At 44.3% G+C, this 19690-nt stretch overlaps 1 protein-coding gene and 1 long non-coding RNA gene across 6 annotated transcripts; both read right to left on the bottom strand.

Annotated features, from left to right (window-relative positions):
* Positions 1-2169: 2169 nt before the first annotated feature.
* On the bottom strand, positions 2170-4418 carry LOC135372849 (uncharacterized). The gene is made up of 3 exons (XR_010416133.1): positions 4403-4418; positions 2411-2426; positions 2170-2288 (listed from the first exon to the last, which is right to left on the bottom strand). It is a non-coding gene; the product is annotated as an uncharacterized LOC135372849 (long non-coding RNA).
* Positions 4419-8568: 4150 nt separating this feature from the next.
* On the bottom strand, positions 8569-19462 carry LOC135372802 (uncharacterized). 5 transcript variants are annotated; one of them, XM_064606267.1, is made up of 10 exons: positions 18419-19462; positions 13684-13881; positions 13096-13152; positions 11665-11808; positions 11450-11524; positions 11257-11376; positions 11100-11195; positions 10245-10456; positions 9296-9455; positions 8569-8875 (listed from the first exon to the last, which is right to left on the bottom strand). In XM_064606267.1, exons 1-10 carry the CDS (start codon positions 18438-18440, stop codon positions 8733-8735), a joined length of 1227 nt encoding a protein of 408 aa, XP_064462337.1. In that variant the 5' UTR covers positions 18441-19462; the 3' UTR covers positions 8569-8732. The 5 variants fall into 5 exon arrangements, with proteins under 5 accessions (XP_064462337.1, XP_064462336.1, XP_064462338.1 ...); XM_064606266.1 differs by lacking the exon at positions 18419-19462 and adding an exon at positions 13942-14048; XM_064606268.1 differs by lacking the exons at positions 13096-13152; positions 13684-13881.
* Positions 19463-19690: the final 228 nt, after the last annotated feature.

A 19690-nucleotide genomic window follows, 5' to 3' on the forward strand; every position in this document is an offset into this window, starting at 1 on the left:
CATATTCAGCACAATATTTATAAGCTGTAAAAATGGGTGCAAGGGTACCATACAGTGAAGTAGCTGGTACCGTAAATTTTAGACCTCTTCTTGGCGTGGGTGCTTGGCATAAGGAGTGACTGCTAATAAACGTACTTGGGGATTTCTGAATGCGAAGATCATAGGAGAGAAAGGAAGGCAAACAAAGACAACAGAGGGTGCCATTCATTTCTCACACTTCTGATTTCAGTTACTTCATTGCTCGTAGTTTTCTTCAGTTCCGACATCTGATAACCAGAATTTACAACTGTTTGAAGTTTGTTTATTGAAGTATGTCCACGTCTGTCCATGTCTGTATGTCCACGCGAATAAAAAAAGATGCAAAAATTCCTGTGAGAAAATTCATGGTTTTTAATACCTTGAAAATGGCATTCTTCGGTTCCAGTGTATTCAAAGACCAGTGAAAACAAAGTGCTTGAAGTATTATGTCTAGATACATCTTTTGCAGCTTTTGCATGGCAAATCGTTGTCTAGGAAGGTGCGCGAATCAATGTGGATGTTCCTGAAATTAGAATCTTATTTCGTTACACTTTGAGATTACCGTATGCTGGTTACCAAAAAAATTAGGACTTCTGCTGACTCAAGTTATTCATTCGAGAGAAAATAGTTTTTTTCTTGCAAACAAACACACAATTTCTTCACATTCATATGCAGCTTATTTGCAGAAATGCATTTCGAGAGTCTGTCCAGTACCTGTTCCGTGCGTTAATCAGAACGTAGGCTCACAAGGAAAACCACAGGCAGGTTCCGATTTCACGATTCTAACGGTTCTGAGGCTGGAACACACACAAACACATACAGACGGATAAACACAACACATCCACACGGTATCGGAATCAGGCTTTTTCGTCGATCGTCACTTTTCAACTCTACGACTTCACAACCAAGGCAGCTGCAGGAGAACGGCGATGTTCGCGACAATGTTCATAATATAGCAGGTGTCCACCATAGGTGGGGACCAACACCGGGAACTCATTCGGTGACACCACACGAATTCAGAGTTCGACATACTCAAATTTGACAGGCGAGCAGCAGAGCAAATCATTAACTGCAGTGTCAACAGAATCCTGATAGCCGGCGGAGAATACAGTAAAACGATTCGTCCAGACTCGGTACTCTCGTTCCCAGCCCACCGCAAAAAGCCTCACCCTGCGGGGAACTATTTTGAGACGCGGGAGCCAGAAGCCTTCGCTGCTCTGAGGCTGCCGTGCCTGTCGACCAATCAGAGACGATTTATTTTGAAAGTTTGAATCTGAAGCGTTTGTATCGCAAAAGTTGATTTTTACGGCTTTATCTTTACAACCGTGGATTTTTTTCGTGGTTTATTTTGAGGAGTTTATTCTGGAAGTTTATTTTGCGAAGTGGAAACCAGAGTGATCCCGTGGTCGCTTATGCGCCTTCAGTTTAGATAGGATCTTAAACACCTTAACCCTTTGAAGAGCTCGCTCAACCTGAATACGGCAAGATGCTATTCGTTTTGTTAGCTCAACTTCCCCACTTGTAAATTGGCGTGCACGCAAAAATGGAGGAACATTCAATGATACACCTGAAGGCATTAGATCATAGATTAGGAAGCCTTATCAGCTAACACAAGATCTCTTCATGAAGCATGTTAACAACACCACAAGAGCGCACAATGTCTGTGTCACTCACTGATCCCAAGTAACACTCACTAACATGCAAAATAGCACCATTTGGGGCGACACCGACCAAGAACTTTACAGTATACCGTGACTTATAATTTGAATATGAAGCACCCTGGGCCTGCAGGTTCTGTCTAGGTGCCTCAATCTCAATTTCAGAGCAATCAATAATTAAAGCACAATTGGGATACTGTACAAACTGAGGTGGCATTTCATGCAACTGAAAAGGCGCCTTGACCTTTTTTGTCACCATAATGCCTTGATAGAGGACTTCATAAAGAACATGTAAAAATGTCACAAAGACGTTTTGAACAGTTGTATGACTGACTGAAAATCTAAATGCCAAGTCACCATCAGGGGTACCTAGCTTCAACTTTGTAAGGCACAACAGAAGCTGGTCTTCAAGACTAATTCTTGCAACACGAGTGTTACTGTAGTATCTGATTTCAAGCTTGCAAATTAGTTGTGCAAGGGCATGAAAGTTAGTTGCAGGAATGCCAGTGTAGAGACATAGCTGTTCATCACTCAAGGAGGCCGTCGTAAATACCTTACACTGCAGTGACTCAATTTCCCTTTTCAGGCGCTGATTCTCTTGTCTCAGCCCCTCTGCAGTAAATAAGTGTCAGAGTTATGCTGTGTCACTTATTCAAGCAACAATGCACATAGCTGACCTAAAGAGGTCAGAGCAAGGAAAATGACATGCCACATATGCAGAGCAATATACTTACAAAATTACGAGAGATGCTAGACAAGGGCAAATTATAATGCTTGTCATCTAATTTTCAAGCTTGCACATTTCGTGTCTTACCAATACCTCAAATTTGCAACATACTAAAAATTACATTGCACCTGAATGTGTGGTCTAAGACATACCAAGCTGTGCTTCGAAATTGTGCACAGGACCTCCTGGTGTGCAATTGTCCAGGTCGTACGTGTTATCAGTTGTGCCTACGTAAAGCTGAAGTTTTCATATGTCAGTGAAAAAATGGCTAGGAAGCAAGCGAGCTGGTGAAGATGATGCATAATGTAAAACCCCGAAACTAGGGAACACGAAAGGACAAACACAACCCAGTAAACCACAAACGTCTATTAGACATACCAGAAAGATCCAAACATCTAAGACATCCGGATATATCCAGCTAACGTGGAATGGATGTACTATGGATCGTCGGAAGCTCATCCATAACTGAATAAATGGATATCCTTGGGATGTAACAGCTAGACATTTGTCACATCTGGTGGACGTGCCTGTGAGGCATTGCGACGTCTAATATACGTCCAGTCGATGTTCCTACCGGATTAACATACGATAATATAGACGTATGTTTACGAAACGTTGTTTCGACTATCAATTGAATAGTAATTTCTACGTATAAGCGCTAGAAGAAAGCGAATCTATCTTGCGAAAACGTGAGAAATTGGAGAACGAGTAAAAGCAAGGTTTTCCATTTGTTCACGTCCTGCTCTCTGCAAAGTATCTACGCAGCACTCTTCCACCAACACAGGAAACCTCTCAGTTTGACAGCGCCACTCAATAGGTAACCTCATCATAGACAATAGCCTGAATTCCAAACATAATATTTGTTAGCAAGGAATATCAGAAATGTTAGCGGGCAGTTTGACTCATTGCAGACGTACGAATTAATTGCAGAGACACATCCTCTCACCGTTACAAACGTTTTCGGCCCCACTACACTTAACAAACATCCCGCTACTATTGGTATTTTAGTATATGTTCCATCCAGTACGCCAATAGAGGCTACTGAGAAATGCCAAAGCCGTGTCGTGTGGGGTACGGCCAGGGCTACGGCATTTGCGCTATCATGCACACAAAATAGCTGAAAAAGTAGATTGCAATCTCGTCTATATGTTGTTGTATGTTATAATCCGGTAGGAACATCGATAGGACGTATATTAGACGTCGCAATGCCTCACAAGCACGTCACTGGATGTGCAAATGTCCAGCTGTTACATCCAGAAGATATCCATCTATACAGTTATGGATGAGCTTCCGACGATCCATAGTACATCCATTCCACGTTAGCTGGACATATCCGGATGTCTACTAGATATCCAAAATATCCACGGTGTACCATCCTTAGACGTCCATTAGACGTTCGTGGTTTACTGGGAACACGAAGTCAAATTGAGACTTCATGTTGTGTCTGTCCTTTCGTGTTCCCTAATCTCGGGGTTTTACATTATGCATTTTCATATGTATTTCACATTTCTAGCATTTTTCCTATACCTTACAAATTTGTTAGTGATGGAGCATGGAGTGTTAGGCTAGTAGGTGAGGAAATATAATAAGCAAAATGCAATAAACAGACAGAAAAAAACAAGACAGAGAATCAAAAGGTTATATCTCTTGTGTTGTCTCTTTGCGCACTTTTCTTATTAGTATAAGGGCAAGATTCTTACAAGGTGGAATTAACAGTGGCACGCAGACTTGCCTTACCCAGCAAAGCGTGTGTGACCGCTCACCGATAGACAGCTGTACACGAGATTGGGATGATCCACTATCCCCTTGAAGGGAGGGTCGGTACGCTCAGTGGATACGGTCGCATTTCAACTTCTGCATTGTGCGTACCAACTCTCCCTTCTACGGGATAGTGGATCATCTCAATCTCATTTTGCAGCCGTTTATCACCACCCGACGACACGTGCTTCGCTGGTTATGGGAAGTCTGCGCGCCACAGTACGTAATATTGATTTCTTACCAGATCTTTCATGGCACTCGTGTGTTTCTGTGGTTTGGACAAGGCTTTCATTGGAGATCGGTTCAACCTGCTCCTGTTCATACATGTTGGCTGTAGTTCCCGTGCTCATCTGCTTCTCATATTCGTTATGCGTGTCTGTGCAATGGAGTGCTGCATGAGAATTGCTTTACACACCTCCCTGTACTGTGGACTAGCAATGTCCCTACCTATGCCATAAAATGCATACGGAGCTCTCCTTCACAGCCATGTCTGCAGCATTCTTGATCCGATGTGGGCGAGAGGAAATCCTTGATGGTACCATCCTCACCTCCAGACTGCCCTAGTGGTTGCTGTACTGCATCGTGAATTCCTGCAGGTCAATTAAACACAATGTAAAGACAGAAATCGTGGAGGGGGTCAGGACATCCTGACCCCCCCTTTACTAGTCTGCCCCGGGAAGGAACTCACCGCACTCAGCTGCAGACAGGTCCACATCCTGATCCACTTCATAGTGTGGTGTGAACTGGTTCACGTAGTGCTCCACACCGTGCGCAGGGCTCTGATACTGCGATGCTAGATGTCCACATAATAGGCAAAATGACTTACACTTAAGCTTTGGATTATTTACCTGTACATGGCGAGGACGTTTCCGTTCCCGGACATTCGCATGCAGGTTGGACTATTTGATGGTGAGAGATTGGCGTGCGTCCGTTCTCCGGAGCCTGACGTTCTGCGAGTGGCATCCGAATCTTGGTAGAAGATGTGCTGCATCTTCTATCTGTTCATGTGCGATATATCACTGCTATCACGCTATCTCACTCACAGCAACGTTGGAAGCACGCAAAAACAAGTCATCAAACCTACCACTGGAGCTGTCAGGCCCAGACAACACGGTGATGTCCACTGGATATCCGGCGGATATCCTTGTGGATAAGTGGGATTCGCATGGACATCCTGTGATGTCCGCTGGATGTCCAGTGGACGTCCCGGTGTCCACCGAATGATGTCCTATTTTTCTCCGGGGATATCTTGAGGGACAAGACAGGGATTTGACTGGGCTTTTCTAGGATATTGCTCAGGGCATCCAGTTCGCTGCTAGATAGGGTTGCTAAGGCTCAATATTTGACCAACCTGATATCTACAGTGATGACAGCACACATTACGTAATCAGAACATGTTGTATTTCTGCCTCAACAATGGTAATATCACAGTAAGAGAACAGAATACAGGTATGCGGGTCAGAAGAGCATTGCCTGCATAATTTATTCAACTAACAAGGTTATCCCACTTAAATTGACTAGATCCAATAGAGATTATGTTGAAATTAAAGGACACACTTTCTCTGCATCTTGCAGTACAGGTAAAATTCACATTGTGGGTCGCAAACTAAGATGTGCCACTATAGGATATACTCTCAATACCTCAGAAATGCTTGAGAGCAAAGCATAACCATCTGGACGCAAAATAGGACTCTACCAAAATGTTTTCCAGAAAGTACACCAAGAATACGACAATGTATACTTTGAATAAGGCTTGAGATATAAGATAAAATACTTGCATGTGCACGTAAAAAGCCATACACACAATGGATGTGCACAGGTAAACCTAGCTGGCATTTGCAAATGTAACCCGTCTGTTTAAATGACGAACTTCCAGTGGCACACGATGGTGTATTTATGCGTGCGAAAGCTACAAAAAATCCTGGAAGCCATACTTGACACTAAAAAATAAGCACTTCAAAAACATCTTCCATGAATTAGAATAGGGCAACATGGTGGTCTCAGGTGAGTTGTATGCTAGTACCACTAGGGGCATTGGTGATGAGCATCCATGTGGGACATCATTTCGGTTTCTGCATTGGTAGCTCCCATAGCGGTACCTGAATACAACTCTCCTGAGGCCGCCACGTTGCTTTATTCTAATGCGTGGAAGCCGGGGTTTCCGCACTGTTTATTTTTTACGCCGGGTATGGCTTCTAGGATTTTTTGTAGGTTTCGCACACATAGATACGCCATCGTGCGCCACCGGAAGTTCTTTGGGTAAATGGAGAACGAGCTACAAGTGCAAATATCAGTTAGGTATACCTGCACGCACCCTGTGTAATAACTAGGAATGGCGGCTGACTGCAATGTATAGAAGCACATTTGCTTTCTCGAGCAGATACAAAAGTGCTATAATTCCACATTGTCTAGATATGGCAGTGGACTAGAAATTCACGTGAGCTTTTCAGACTAAAATGTTGATAAAAAATATAGTGTAAAAGTATACTATAATGCAACACTGGTTTCTATTAAAAACACTACAAAGACGTTACACGACAAAAAATGTAATGTTAGTGTTCAAAGTGACACTGTACTCATGGATGAGAGGCACCAATATGTCGGAGCAAAAAAAAGGCACAACTCGATATATCACAGAAAGGAGGTGCATGAAAATAGAGGGATTACCAGTACAGGTATTGTACTGCCAATACGGCACAAACGCTCGCACTGTGTCCAACTAACCTGCACTGAGTGTTGAATGGAGAAAAAGGGAGAGAAATGCGAGTAGGTTAGAAAACTCAGGACGACCTGTGCTTCCTGTTGCACATAGTTCTCCACCTATGCATATATGGCAAACATTGTTCAGTTTTGTTGGTACACAGTGCATGTAGTCCTTCATCAAACCTGTTACAGAAAAATTACTGTTGTTGGCACACTCTGATCAAGTATGACACTGCTCACATTTTAGCCCAAGTTACAGAGAAATTAGAGTGTTACAGAATTGTGGTCGACTTATGAGATATACCTCATGCACCCTGTGCATGTGCATTTTGGAGCCATGCAGAGAGCATGAGACATATTTTGTGACTACAGGGTCTTATCCTGTAAAAGTCCACCCGCGCTGGCATGCCGTGCTAGGCAATTACTGAATGCACGTTGCACATTGTGTTGTCTATGTATAAAGCTCAGAAGTACATTCAATCATGGTAAATATCGAAGTGACTGAGCCCAGCAATGCGAAGTTAAACGCAAAACCTGAGATTCCCGTAGTCAAAACAACCAAGATGGCGGTGTTGCAAAGCGCAGTTCACACGCCGCTCCCCAGATGGTGATGTGTCGATTTGGTAGGCAGAGACGTCTCCGATTCACATTATTTCACTACCTTTCAGTATAAGCAGACGATATCCCTTTTGGTTGTTATCTGCCAAGTATCTCGGCAATTACCTTCCGCACGTTGCTTACTTCGGGAGCAAAATGCAATGCTTGCACGAAAGCTAATGAAGACTGCAATTCCACCCAGCTGGCGGGACATGCGACACGCCGTCGTCTGGGGAGCGGCATGTCAACTGCTCTTCGCGAAACCGACATCTTGATTGTTTTGAGTACAGGAATTGCACGTTTTCTGTTATAACTTCGCACTGCAAAGCTCGTTCACTTTGAAATTTACCATGACTGAGTGTCCTTATGAGCTTAACACGTAGACGATGCAATGTGCCACCTGCATTGAGTAATTAGCGAGCACGGCATGCCGGCGCGGGTGGACTTTTATAGGGTAAGACCCTGTAGTTTAGCTAGCTGATTAGGATTCACCAATCAAGGTGTTAATTAGCGCTTTTCTGGAAAAGCTACAACAGAAGGACTGCGCGCTACCCATGTTTAAGAATACCTTGTCTCAAAAAGCATGAAAGCAAGCATACACAATGTTGCCGTCACACAAATTACGCTGAATAAGTTGACACTGAGGCAAAACTGCACATACTGCGCACGGAAGTACAACAGCCGCCATCTGTTAATTACGCGCTATGACACAAGTGACATGTTAAACAGCGCACACCCTAATGTTGTCTGGATAGCACAGTACTCGCCGCTGTCAGCTCCGCGGGGCGACAGCTTCAAAAGTCTCTGCGGCTTGTGTGAATGTTCGTCTGACAGTGGCTGCAACCCTTTCTGCACTCAATACGTGAGTTTCACCTTGGTTTCTGCGTCATTTCAGAGTAATTTGCGAAACGGCCGACTCACTGATAAGCCTGTGTCAAAATTAAAAACAAGATGTCAATGAACGAGGGTTCCCTCAAATTCTTCTATGCAAGCTTTTCTGGAAAAGCATTGATTAGAGAGTTAATTAGTGAACCGGAATTAGTTAGCCAAACTGCAGTCACAAAACATGTCACACACGTTGTCCACCAGGCAATAGAATGTACAGGCAAAACTTGCATGCAGGTAACCTCATAGTTTGAATACATGAATTTTGTAACACTTAAAGATGTACAAAGATGTACAGGACTGCACAGGCATTACTGATAATGAAGCGTGATGGAAAAATATGTAACATAAACCAGAAATGTCAGAGTCCTTGTGTGTGGCACATGTCAAACCTGAGATGCTGATGGCCTTTCCTTGTTAGCGGCCTTTCTGTCTATGCGTTCTTTGGCGTGTCGAAGCCATGATTTTATGTGACACTCGATCTCCGAATCTGTCGTGTTCTTGAGTAGCCGATTTGACTTGATGCACCCTGAAGAAATACATTTGGAAGGCAATAAGTGACACATTAGCACACAGGATCGACAACTAAACATGCTTCATTTACTGAAGTTCTTGCGAGGCACACACATAACAAAATGGCAGCTTTAGAGTGAGATGGGCCATTGGAAAAAAGAACACCTTGCTCGACTTTAATTTCTACAGGATCACAATTGTCACAAAAAAAACCAGCAAAACTCCGGATAAATGCCTACTAATCTGCAAGGTTTGGAGTTGGCTAAACTCACGCCTTCTAGAAGAACCCTGTTGATATAATTATTACTGCATTACTTTCAAAAAGAAGAAAACCGCCATGTCCGAGATAATTTAAATCTAGATCGAATGCATCTGTGTTTTTTTATATATATTTCTGCCTGATGTGCATTGAAACGTACAGATGTGAGATACTCACGGAAGACGGCATCACAGCAGAGGAGATCACAAAACTTTATCTTCCCCTTTCCACCTTTCCAGCTAAAAGCAGTGGCCACATCATCAGTCATTAGTGCACGCAGGAGTCTCAGTGTAGCATCCTTGGTGTTCGTTCCCCCATACTGTTGCAGCATGGTCAGCTATAGTAAAAGTAGTAGTTGTGTAGAAGTGGAGTGAACAGCAGTACTACACAGTTTGTGGAAGATGAGACTGTGGTTTAATTTTCAATATAGGGTTGCGGGATAAAATTTCACAAGTTCTTTGTGATTCAATGAATGCCTTTGCCACACATCATATTATCCTGTAATCGTGTAATACGCACACAAAATGTTTCGCTAATTGAACAAAACGCTATGTTACACAACAGGCCTCAACATTTTTCAATTTCAGAAGAAATGTGTCGGGGCATTCCCGATCCAGATGAATCTAAAAATTTGCACATGTGTTACGTGTCAAAGTGTGCTTGTAGAAATAGAGATCTGTGCCAGCATTTACTATGCCTGATTGAATTGCAGTACAGTAAAACATGTTTCTCTCATAAATTGGCTCATGAATTACGGGTTATATGTATGAGTGTGTGAATCCCAATATTTGAAGTGGAATCGAATCGAATGATAGAAACAATGCCCAATACTGAATGGAGTATTGAATATCCATACAAATTTTAGATGACAGTGTTTCCGGCTTTTCAGCTCAGTCTACACTTACTGAGTAATTATTGTATTTTCTCGAATTTAAGACGACTAATCTAATTAGTTGGGGCGAACGTTCACACCAAGGGGAGTTGGAAATTTATTTTTAAATGTTATCTGTGTATTGAATAACAGTGTCCCAAACACATTCCAATGTAACAGTTGTCCATCTCAGATTTTAACAGAGGTGATTCCAGAACGTCACCATCGAAGTCAGCACAATCATTATCAGCTTACCAACTTTTTCATTTCCTTCTCATCCTTAAGAGAGCGATCGATTGCCAGAAACTGATCTAGTTCTTCATATGGCTCCAGAGCATTGTACTCGTCAAGGGCAGCCTGCACAGTTTGACGCTCCAGGGCAGACGTGACAGTGTTCAATTGAGATGTCTGGTCCTCTTGGGCGATTTTTATCGCATGCAATAGCCGGAGAACCTCGTTTTCAAATCCTGCAATAATGTGATTAACACATTACAGTTGCTGAGCTGTGCATGACTGACTATAACGCAGCTCTGGCAGGTACAGTAGAGGGAGAGCTACCCTGGTTAACGAAGAGGCTTAACCAAAACATAGGAGGCAGATGAAAGAAGGAAGTCACAGAAAAGGTTAGCAGCTGTAGGACTCGAACCCACTCCTTCTTCAGTCCTAGAGCTGGCTAACCTTTTCATGGACTTCTTCTTTCATCGTTCTTAGGCACTCGAGGCTGCGTGTGTTTGTCCCTTATTCGGTTCCGGCCACGAAACATTCATTTCCATCATCGGAAGCAGGTGTTTGGACATTCTCATTCCAGTTGAAGGCATCGAAGTTAGAAATTCAGAACTGTGAAGGTTCTGAAAGAGGGAAGCTGTCTTCAGCTCGATACCGCCTACATCCCTCTAGAGTGTCTGGTAGCATAGGTTCTACAGAATTGTCAAACCCGAAGTAAGAAAACAAGCCCTGTATTGATGGCACCAACTGAAGGAGCTATCACTCTTTTATCAGCTTTGCGCAGTTCGTAGCTACTACTGGGCATCCCTTCAACTGGAACAGGAATGCCCAAACACGGTGCCCCGGCTAGAGCCAACTTCAATTCAACTATGCTTGCTGTCGTACCTGTCTGCAATGTAGTACCACGAGCAGTGGAAGTGCTGTAGCTATGCTGGATCAGTGCCCTGGGCTGCAACCTGGGCTGCGACTTGCGCATTTCTTCTGAAATATTTCCCAGTGCCGCTGTGTTAAGCGAATAACAATACAATCTGCTCGGCCATACCTCTGTGGACCATAGGCGTGATGTTACTGACCGGACAAAAGCGCCTTGCATTACTAGTATCAGATGTTGGAGATTGGTATCCCGAGAAGGGGGCACCATATACAACACGGCTGTCACGAGCTGGAGTAGAGAACAGAATAAATGAATCTATTTTTTTTTGTAAAGTTACATTTTGGTGCAGGGTTTACATTACCATGCATATCCGCAGTGGTATCCCTGCTGTACAGTTGGCTCTGCGGTCCAATAGAGTTGTTTTCGCCGACATATCCTACACAGATTCAGTTATATTGCTCTGATGTGCTGTTCACATATGAATAAAATAGCGTCAGTAACAAGTGCACACAGGCTCTTGTACACTACAGTCCCGACAGCGTTATGCATGTAGTGCTGCCAGCACAACTGTCCTACCTCTGCCTTCTCCAAGAAAGGGACTCCAAGGTGATGATGCAGCTCCTTGTTGAAAGCCACCTGCGTGCTGGCCGAGTTGCTGGGACGACGCATGTTCTTGAAGTACTAAACCGTGCCTTGCATAGTTGCCGGAAGCTTGATATCCTAAGACATGCCCGCCTAGTGGTTTAACTGACACCAGCACCATCCACAACTGCAACATGTCAGCTATAAAATGTGCTAGTGCAATGGGGATTCTATTTAACCTGTAAAGCAGGAGTACTTGGCAATATAGGCCTTGAATGGCCCCTGAGCAGGGTGACATAATATAGATCAGAACAATCCTAATAGTTTTTTTTAATACCAGTTTTAAATGGCTGATGTCCAGCTATCTAAATTAGTGTCCATAGAATTTTTCTGAAACACAAGAATTCCGCGGGAAAATGAGGACAATGTAACCGACAGCATGTCAGTGTTAAGCAATTTTTATGAAAACACTACACTGAAAGAGAGTTACTGGTATGGCTTTTTGGTACATTTGACAAGTCAATGCTCTGCATGCTCTGAACATCTTGCTGGCTAGCTGGAGTCGATTCAGATTCAAGGTGTGTGCTTTACTCATGTATTTCATGTAGAACTTTTGACGTAATTAGAAACCAAGCCATGCGAGAGGGACACCTTAACAATGAAACCGCCATGATAAATATGCTGTCGTTGTGGGGTTAGGGCTGTGGTCCCATCATGTAACTCTTAACTGTGTTCTCAGTTTTCGCACAACAATATTTATGTGAGTGATAAGCTTTCTTAGGTCAAGCAGGTACTGTTGATGGCATACAGCTTGTCCAGCTCTCAATTAATGACAAAGACCTCTTATCGAGATGCACAGCTTGGGACAAAACTTTATGGAACGTAGTGCTTATATACTTCTTTATTGCAGCATGGTATTGACAGGGTACCGGAGCGCACAAAATTGAAAAAGCCTGTTTGGACAACCCAGTCACCTGTTTGTAACTCCGTACTACAAGTGCGAAGATATCTGGAACTGCCATTTTCCGTGAACTTTTGCCTCAACCTATATTATTATTTACTTCCGCATATACATGTGAAGAGGAATGAAAAAAAGGGTCACTGGCGAATTGACGAGTTCACAACCCCACAACAGAGAGAAAAAACAAGCTTTCTTAGTATGAAAACTGGTTGTGCATTTTTATGTATATACTGCTCTGTTTCCAGTACTCTTTTTGGCAGCTTTTTAAGCCTAAAAATAGAACCTCTACATATGATAACACCCGCATCACATTTTTTCGTTTCATTGCTAGAATATACTGAACTGAATACAACATACTGAAGAATTTCTGCTCCTGAAATCCCTGGAAAACGTTCATTAGGGACCAATAGGCCAACCTTATATACATATAGCTGCAAGAGCATCCCCTGAAGAGAATTCCCTACCATGACTTATATCCTGTGACAGAACTGTGCATTCCTCAGAGTAATCTTCAGAGGGACCTGTAAATGATTTTAGTTAATATCGTTCACTTTATGCTGCACATACTCTGTAGAGATCACACAGGGTATTTTTTGCCCTTACAGAATTCTTACAAAGAAAGCTATGAGAGCGGTATAGATGTCGTTTTTTGCAGTTAAGTTCGTTGGCCAGGCAAGTTAAACATGCAGGTAGCCCTAGCGCAATTCGAACAAAATGTTCGCAACAAATGAGGCTGTTCAAACACACTGCTGGCTTGTGAGAGTAACTGAGATATACTGCAGTCAACTGTAATGCATTGTCATCCTGTAACAGACATTCATGCAATGTATGTACTCATTAGGAGGTAGCATAAAACTGTCCCTATGACGGCATGACCATGCTTACAGATTGACTGCAATGGTGTTGCTATGGTGCAACATTGTGTGCTGCCATACATAGTGCATAGGCACAGGATAGTACATAGGCATATCAAGAATGTAGCCCACAGCAACTTTACAGAACATTATGGCACCCCTGAGGCACTCTTAAACACTCATTGACAGCATACTTACAGAATCTTTCAATTACAGAACATTCGACTTTGTTCCAGCTCTGCAATGGGGCGTGTCCCCTAACAATCATAGATCGCAGTTTGTTGGAATTCCTCTCTGGTGGCCACCAACAGTGTCCATCTTCAACCCAAGTTGAGTGCACCACATCAACGTCGTTGTCTTCTCCAGGGAATTTGACAATAAAAAAATGTCGTTGATCTGCACAAAAATATTGTAATAAGAGCACAACGAACGTCTACAACTTTCAGTCAAGCACACCTTGAAAAGCATCCTTTCTGTAATAGAATAAATACTCAAGCAACCTCAACATCACAGCCACTGTTCCTTAACAGCTGAGAGTGCAGCAACGGAAAGATTGCCCACTGTCCTTGAAACGGGAGCTTCATACATTTTGATGATACAATTTCCAATGGCCAGGCGCTAGTGTCTGAGAGTCCTGATGCCGCATAAATTCCAAATGACGACGATGGGCACGGAAAGGTGTACAGGTCATTTTTCTGGAGGAACCGTCTTCCAATAATACACGGCTTTCTTGTTGTTGAGAAAAGGGCAATGTTCTGTACTTCAATGACACTGCCATCCAACAGAACACAACAGTTGTCACCACAGGTATTCCTCAGCACATACTTATTCCCAATGGCAACTTTCTTGTATTGAGGTCCTTCACAGAAAATAGGCAAGGGCCCTGAATCATGTTCAAGGCTTAACGTCACTTCACAGTTGCCGGCTTTACGTGTGGAGTAGGGAAGCTTCATCTCTTCCGTAACACGTTTAAATAACTGTTCCAGTGGCCGTTCTGGCTTTCTGATCCACCGCTTTACTTGTTGCATGTAATTCTCGAATGGGAAAGCACTCCACAGGTCAACAGGACCATGGTTCTCTACGTCATCTGCCAAGTGTAGCAACCCGTGAATATTATAGGAGACACGGCCCTCACCGTAGATCGATGCAAAAGTATTAACAAAGTAAAGCAGCAGTTCCCTTGCGTATCTCAAGTGCTCTTCAACATGTGCTGCACTGGCAAGAATAGTAAGGGCACAGTGGAGAACCATGAAGTTACAATACATTGTGCTTGGGATAGAAGATTTGAGAACAACTGGACCAGTATACAGCAGTACCAGCCTCAGCTCAGTTGCTTTCCATGTATCTAATTCGAGAAGGCTTCTTGGTTTCCTGCTAAACTCAGAGCAGACATGCTTCCGGAGAGAGGTATGTTTTTGTGACACCTCGAAGCAAGTCCTTGAGCTTTGTCTGAATGAAGATCTAGGGCCAGAGAACCAGAGCTGGAGCAATTTACGGACAACACCAAGGCAGGCAAGATGCATGAAGTCCAATGGTATTGCAGTGATGATGTCTATAGGAAGCTCAGTCAAAATGGTTTCTCCAGTGTGGTGTTCATTTTGGGCAAAATTCCTGAAATTTTCATTTGTCCTCTGCTGAGATTGCGTAACAGGAAAACAAACCCGTCCATTCTTGTAGTCTCCTCTGATGGTACACTTGGTACAGCTGTGGAATCCGCTGTGACTTTTCACTGACAAAACAAATGCCCTTGCAGGGGCATCACACACAATTACTGTGATCTTTATTCCAACCAGCTTGTGTTGTATCGCAATGCCAGACTCGAGAACTTCCTGAACTTCTGTTACAAACGGTCGGAGGAAGATGTTTACATCTGACGGCTTTGATTTTCCATAATAGACACCAACAAAAAATGGCTGTCCATCACCACAATTCGCAGTCCTGCAAAGTATGGGCCAGAACTGGTCCCTTGTGCTTCTTGAAAGCGGAAGTCCATCAATATTGAAATGAAGGGAAAGTACATCTGGAAGATGCAAGGCATTCTGCAGGACATGCTGTAGCCCGGATGACAGGCCGAAATGGCAATACTTTCCTGACCCCATTTGAACTACCTTTGTGCTGGTCCGAGGTGTCCGTAAGAGTGTTCTCGCACAACCTGGCACTGATTCGTGTGAAGGGCAGGACTGGAGAAGCTTAAGAAGAGCCGTTAAGGCATCATGTGGGATGTGATACATTATACTCCACTGACGCAGCTTGTCACAAAAAGCATCCTTGTACGTTCGTTCATCTGCTTCTGGGAAATGCTCAGATGCAGGAGACGGGATAGCCCGTAAGTTTTCTGGTTCGGTGTCCGTGTTCCCAATGCCTGCCATGGTTGAGGTGCCTGAACACATGTGAACACCTGCACCTCCGAGGTATTCTTGCCGGCTGTCCTCTGCATCCTTGTTCGATTCTGGCACTGACACTGGGATGTGACCCTGTGGTGTCAACACGTCATGGGTTGGCGGTTGGGTCTCCCTCCTTGGTACTGCAATGTGTGTCGTGCTTGATATTTTCTGAATGCTTCGAGCGAATTCTCTATCAAGGTGACGAAGGAACGTCTTGTGTGTATGCTTTGGCATCTTGTAAAATAAAATATCCAGATTAAGTGAAATAATCAGCTTTTTTTACGACAACACAAAGCTGCTATGTTGCATCGTACCTCTTGTACACAGTGTGTCTCCAAGCACCGAGAATGGTTGTACGAGTTCAAAGCAGAGGCTTAAAAGGCAGAGCCAGGGGAATGAACGTGTAGTATAATTCTATTGTTGGGAAAAACTCACGTGACCTCAAGCGTTGGGCCAATCGTTGGACGTCGGTTGAGTAGCTTTTTGCTTTGCTTTTTTTTGTCTCCCTGGGTGACCTGTGACGCTGGCGAGGCTTTCCCTTTCCCATCGGTTCTCTCCCTCTCCCCCGCTTTGGCGGTTCGGGGCAGTTCTGGGTGGTTGTGGATCTCCGTTCGCGTCGAGTGAAATAAATAACAATGTGGAAGCGTTGGCTGTCTCTGTTACACAAAGTGCTTTATTTTCCGGGATAGGTATTTCCAAAGCACAAATATGAAGTCTGCTGTAGCTGTGCACAACACGAACATGATATGAACATTGTTTCTGAAGTTCGAATGAAATGCCGAAGCAACTTTGCGTTCACTGATAGCTGATGTCTCACGTGGAAGATTTCACAGTAGAACAACAGTATATTGGCTGCACAGGCACACACATTCAGAGGTCCGGCATGACAGAGAACGTGTCCATATTGCTGCTCGTGTAGGCGCCTGGTTGATCCGTCACAAAGGAAATTGTGAAGCTGCTACGCCGAAAGATGATGATCCAACCACTCTGAGTGTCATCGTGTCATATCCATTCTACTGTATCCATGCAGATGCTATTCTGAAGCAGATATGAGTTGAGCGCTTATACCTGACCAGGAAAGATAGGGATCAGAAGTGTGAAAACCAAAAATTCTACCTGTCACAGGTGCGGCGCTATGTTATGCTAAGCGGCAAAATAGAATAGGAACTGACTTACCTGTCATCGAGTGAGTAGCGGAAAAACACATTATTCGTCCTCCTTGAATCGTTGTCGCACCAAGCAAGCGAAGCACACCTGCCTTCCACTTATCTACCACTCAATTGACTTGCAGAAGTATCCATGAGGCACCGAGTTTTTCAGAGTCGGTATCGACAACATGTTAGGGAAGGACACTAAAAACCATCCAAAGCGGTACCGGCGTAGATGCTTTGCTTGCGTCCCTGCTGCACCCAACACATTTCGAAACTTTGCGGCGAGTTGCTGGAGTTGCTCCGGCACCGCCGACACGGTCGCCGGCTTGAGCGCGCCAAGGAAAGTTCATATTTTCAAACCAACCAATGAGCGCTCGCATACCGGGGGAGCGGCCTCAGGAGCCAATGGGCTCGTGACGGTTGAGAACTCGCGCTTCGACGTAAAAATTCTGACGTTTCATGACATTTGATGACGCGAAACGCTCGCAGCGCCTCACTTTAGTCCGCAAGTGAACTCGCGAGTTTCATCCCCTTGGCAGAGCTCTACGTGGAGATTGCGAGGCTATGTAAGAAATGCAAGAGGTTCACTAACCAAAGTGAGCTGCAATACCTTCATGCAAATCTCTGAACTGAATTGAATTCGTCTTTCATATTCCCAAATCAAGGATTTTTTTTTGTTTTTTTTCACGTGCTTCCACCTCCCCAATCATGGCTTCATTCAAGTGACACAGCCCGCAAAATTATTAGCAATGCACGCAACATTCGAACACTATAGGACAGATTAGCACACTCAATGAATAGTACACAACAGTACACAGCGTTACACTAACTGTGCAAGCACTTTGTGTCACACTGACCTCCACAAAGAAGTGCTATGGGGCAAGCTACCTTTTCCGCTAATCGCTTACACTAACTACGCACAGATTACGTTCATCGTAACGACGTAGTAACTAGTAGTAACGGCATCCGCGAACAGGACGCACTCAAGAACACGGAACACTAGCAGTAGCAACTGGAAGTGACACTTTCACGCTAGGAATACCACATTTCCATGTATAATAACAACGAAACTCTGCGCCACACTATAAACTCTTTGATAAATAACATTGCCCTGGCACTCTAGTAACAAAAAACAAAAGTAATCGAGGTGTACTCGCGCGTAAGCGACCATACTTTTCAGTGCTTGCGTTCGCTTATAAACAAAGTATCAGCAACAGCAAATACTCGGAAAGTCTAGTACGAACACGATTACTAGTCTGAAAAGCACAGAACGTAAAAGCAAGAGCTCCCTCGTTCCCTTCAGATGCCCATCAGCGAACAGAATCCTTTGAAAGTTGCGTTCATTGTTCGTTGCAAGGGGCTGCAACAACAGAATGGAACTCGTACTTCGTGACTCACCCATTGTTGAAAAGCTATCCATATAGTTCTTCACAGACGATCAGCACGACTCCCACGTCTCTGTGTACACATGCACTCACACGCTTGTCACATAAAGCAGGAAATTTCCCGGTGCACACACAGAGACAAGAAACACCGCCACAACGCGTTCGACAGAGCTGAAGCAGCTGAAGGCGGGAAAGCACATGGGCCTGGATTGGATTGGCTGCTCAACAGACAGCTGGCCGCGAGTGCAGCGCCGGCAGCGCGTCGAGTGGCGAGTGCATGGGGCGAGTTGCTGGCTGCTGTGCTGCGCAGCGGTTGCGTGGGTTTGGTAGGATGGGGTTGCGGCGTAGCATTCGCGTCATTCGGGGAGCGTTATCGGGGTATTAGTATTAGTGCGCGGGTAAAATTTTACATGATGATAGATGGATTTTTCTAAGCGTACTTCAAGGCTGTGTGCGCCTTCAAAAAAGGCTATAAGCTGGCACATAATGAAAGTTGACTGACCAAGTGTTCGCAGCAAGCGTTTCCACAAAAACTTGCGTGCTTGCCGACTAAAAATTCCATAAACACATGACGGATAAGCAAAGACGTGCACGTACAAGCCTATTTTCGCTGCTTTAATCCCAAACAAGACTTGATTGGGATATTCCAAATGTCATCCCGGTGAAATATCACCAGGACATCCAGAAAAAGTTTCAAAAGGACATTTCCCTTTCCCGGACATTCCGGGACCGCAGGGACATCCCGAGGTTTTTGTGTGTTGTCTGGGGTAGCTGTTCTTTGATGGCACCACGGAGGTGAAGTGTCGGCACAGCACTAGGTTTCAAGCGTTTCCGTTTTCCTTGGTGCACGATGGCGTCAGGATTGAAGTGGCGGCTACAGACAGCTTGCGTATCTGTCGCCCGCCAGCATCGACGGTTAATTGCCTTTTCCCATCGTCGGCGCAGTCTTGTCTCTTTCGGGAATGTGAAAAGCGATACTCCGTCCAAATGTGAACAAGTGCACCCGTAAACACAGCACGTATTCACCATATTCGAGCGAACAAGACACAAAACGCAGCCAAATGCATGGGGTATTCCGCACTGTTTACCTTTCTAAGCTGCGCACGTGGTGCAGTCGGCTCCTCAGCCAATAGGAGCACGACATGCCTGCGCCCACGTCATTGTACTCTCTCGCCCTCTTCCCATGCGCAGAAACCAACTTGCAGAGCGTATACCTACTGACCCTTTGCCACAACAACGTACGTGGTTAGCCAGTGAAAGTAGTGGATAGTAGTCAATAGATTAA

The sequence above is a fragment of the Ornithodoros turicata genome, unplaced genomic scaffold, assembly GCF_037126465.1.
Source record: "Ornithodoros turicata isolate Travis unplaced genomic scaffold, ASM3712646v1 Chromosome17, whole genome shotgun sequence".
Taxonomy (NCBI): Eukaryota; Metazoa; Arthropoda; class Arachnida; order Ixodida; family Argasidae; genus Ornithodoros; species Ornithodoros turicata.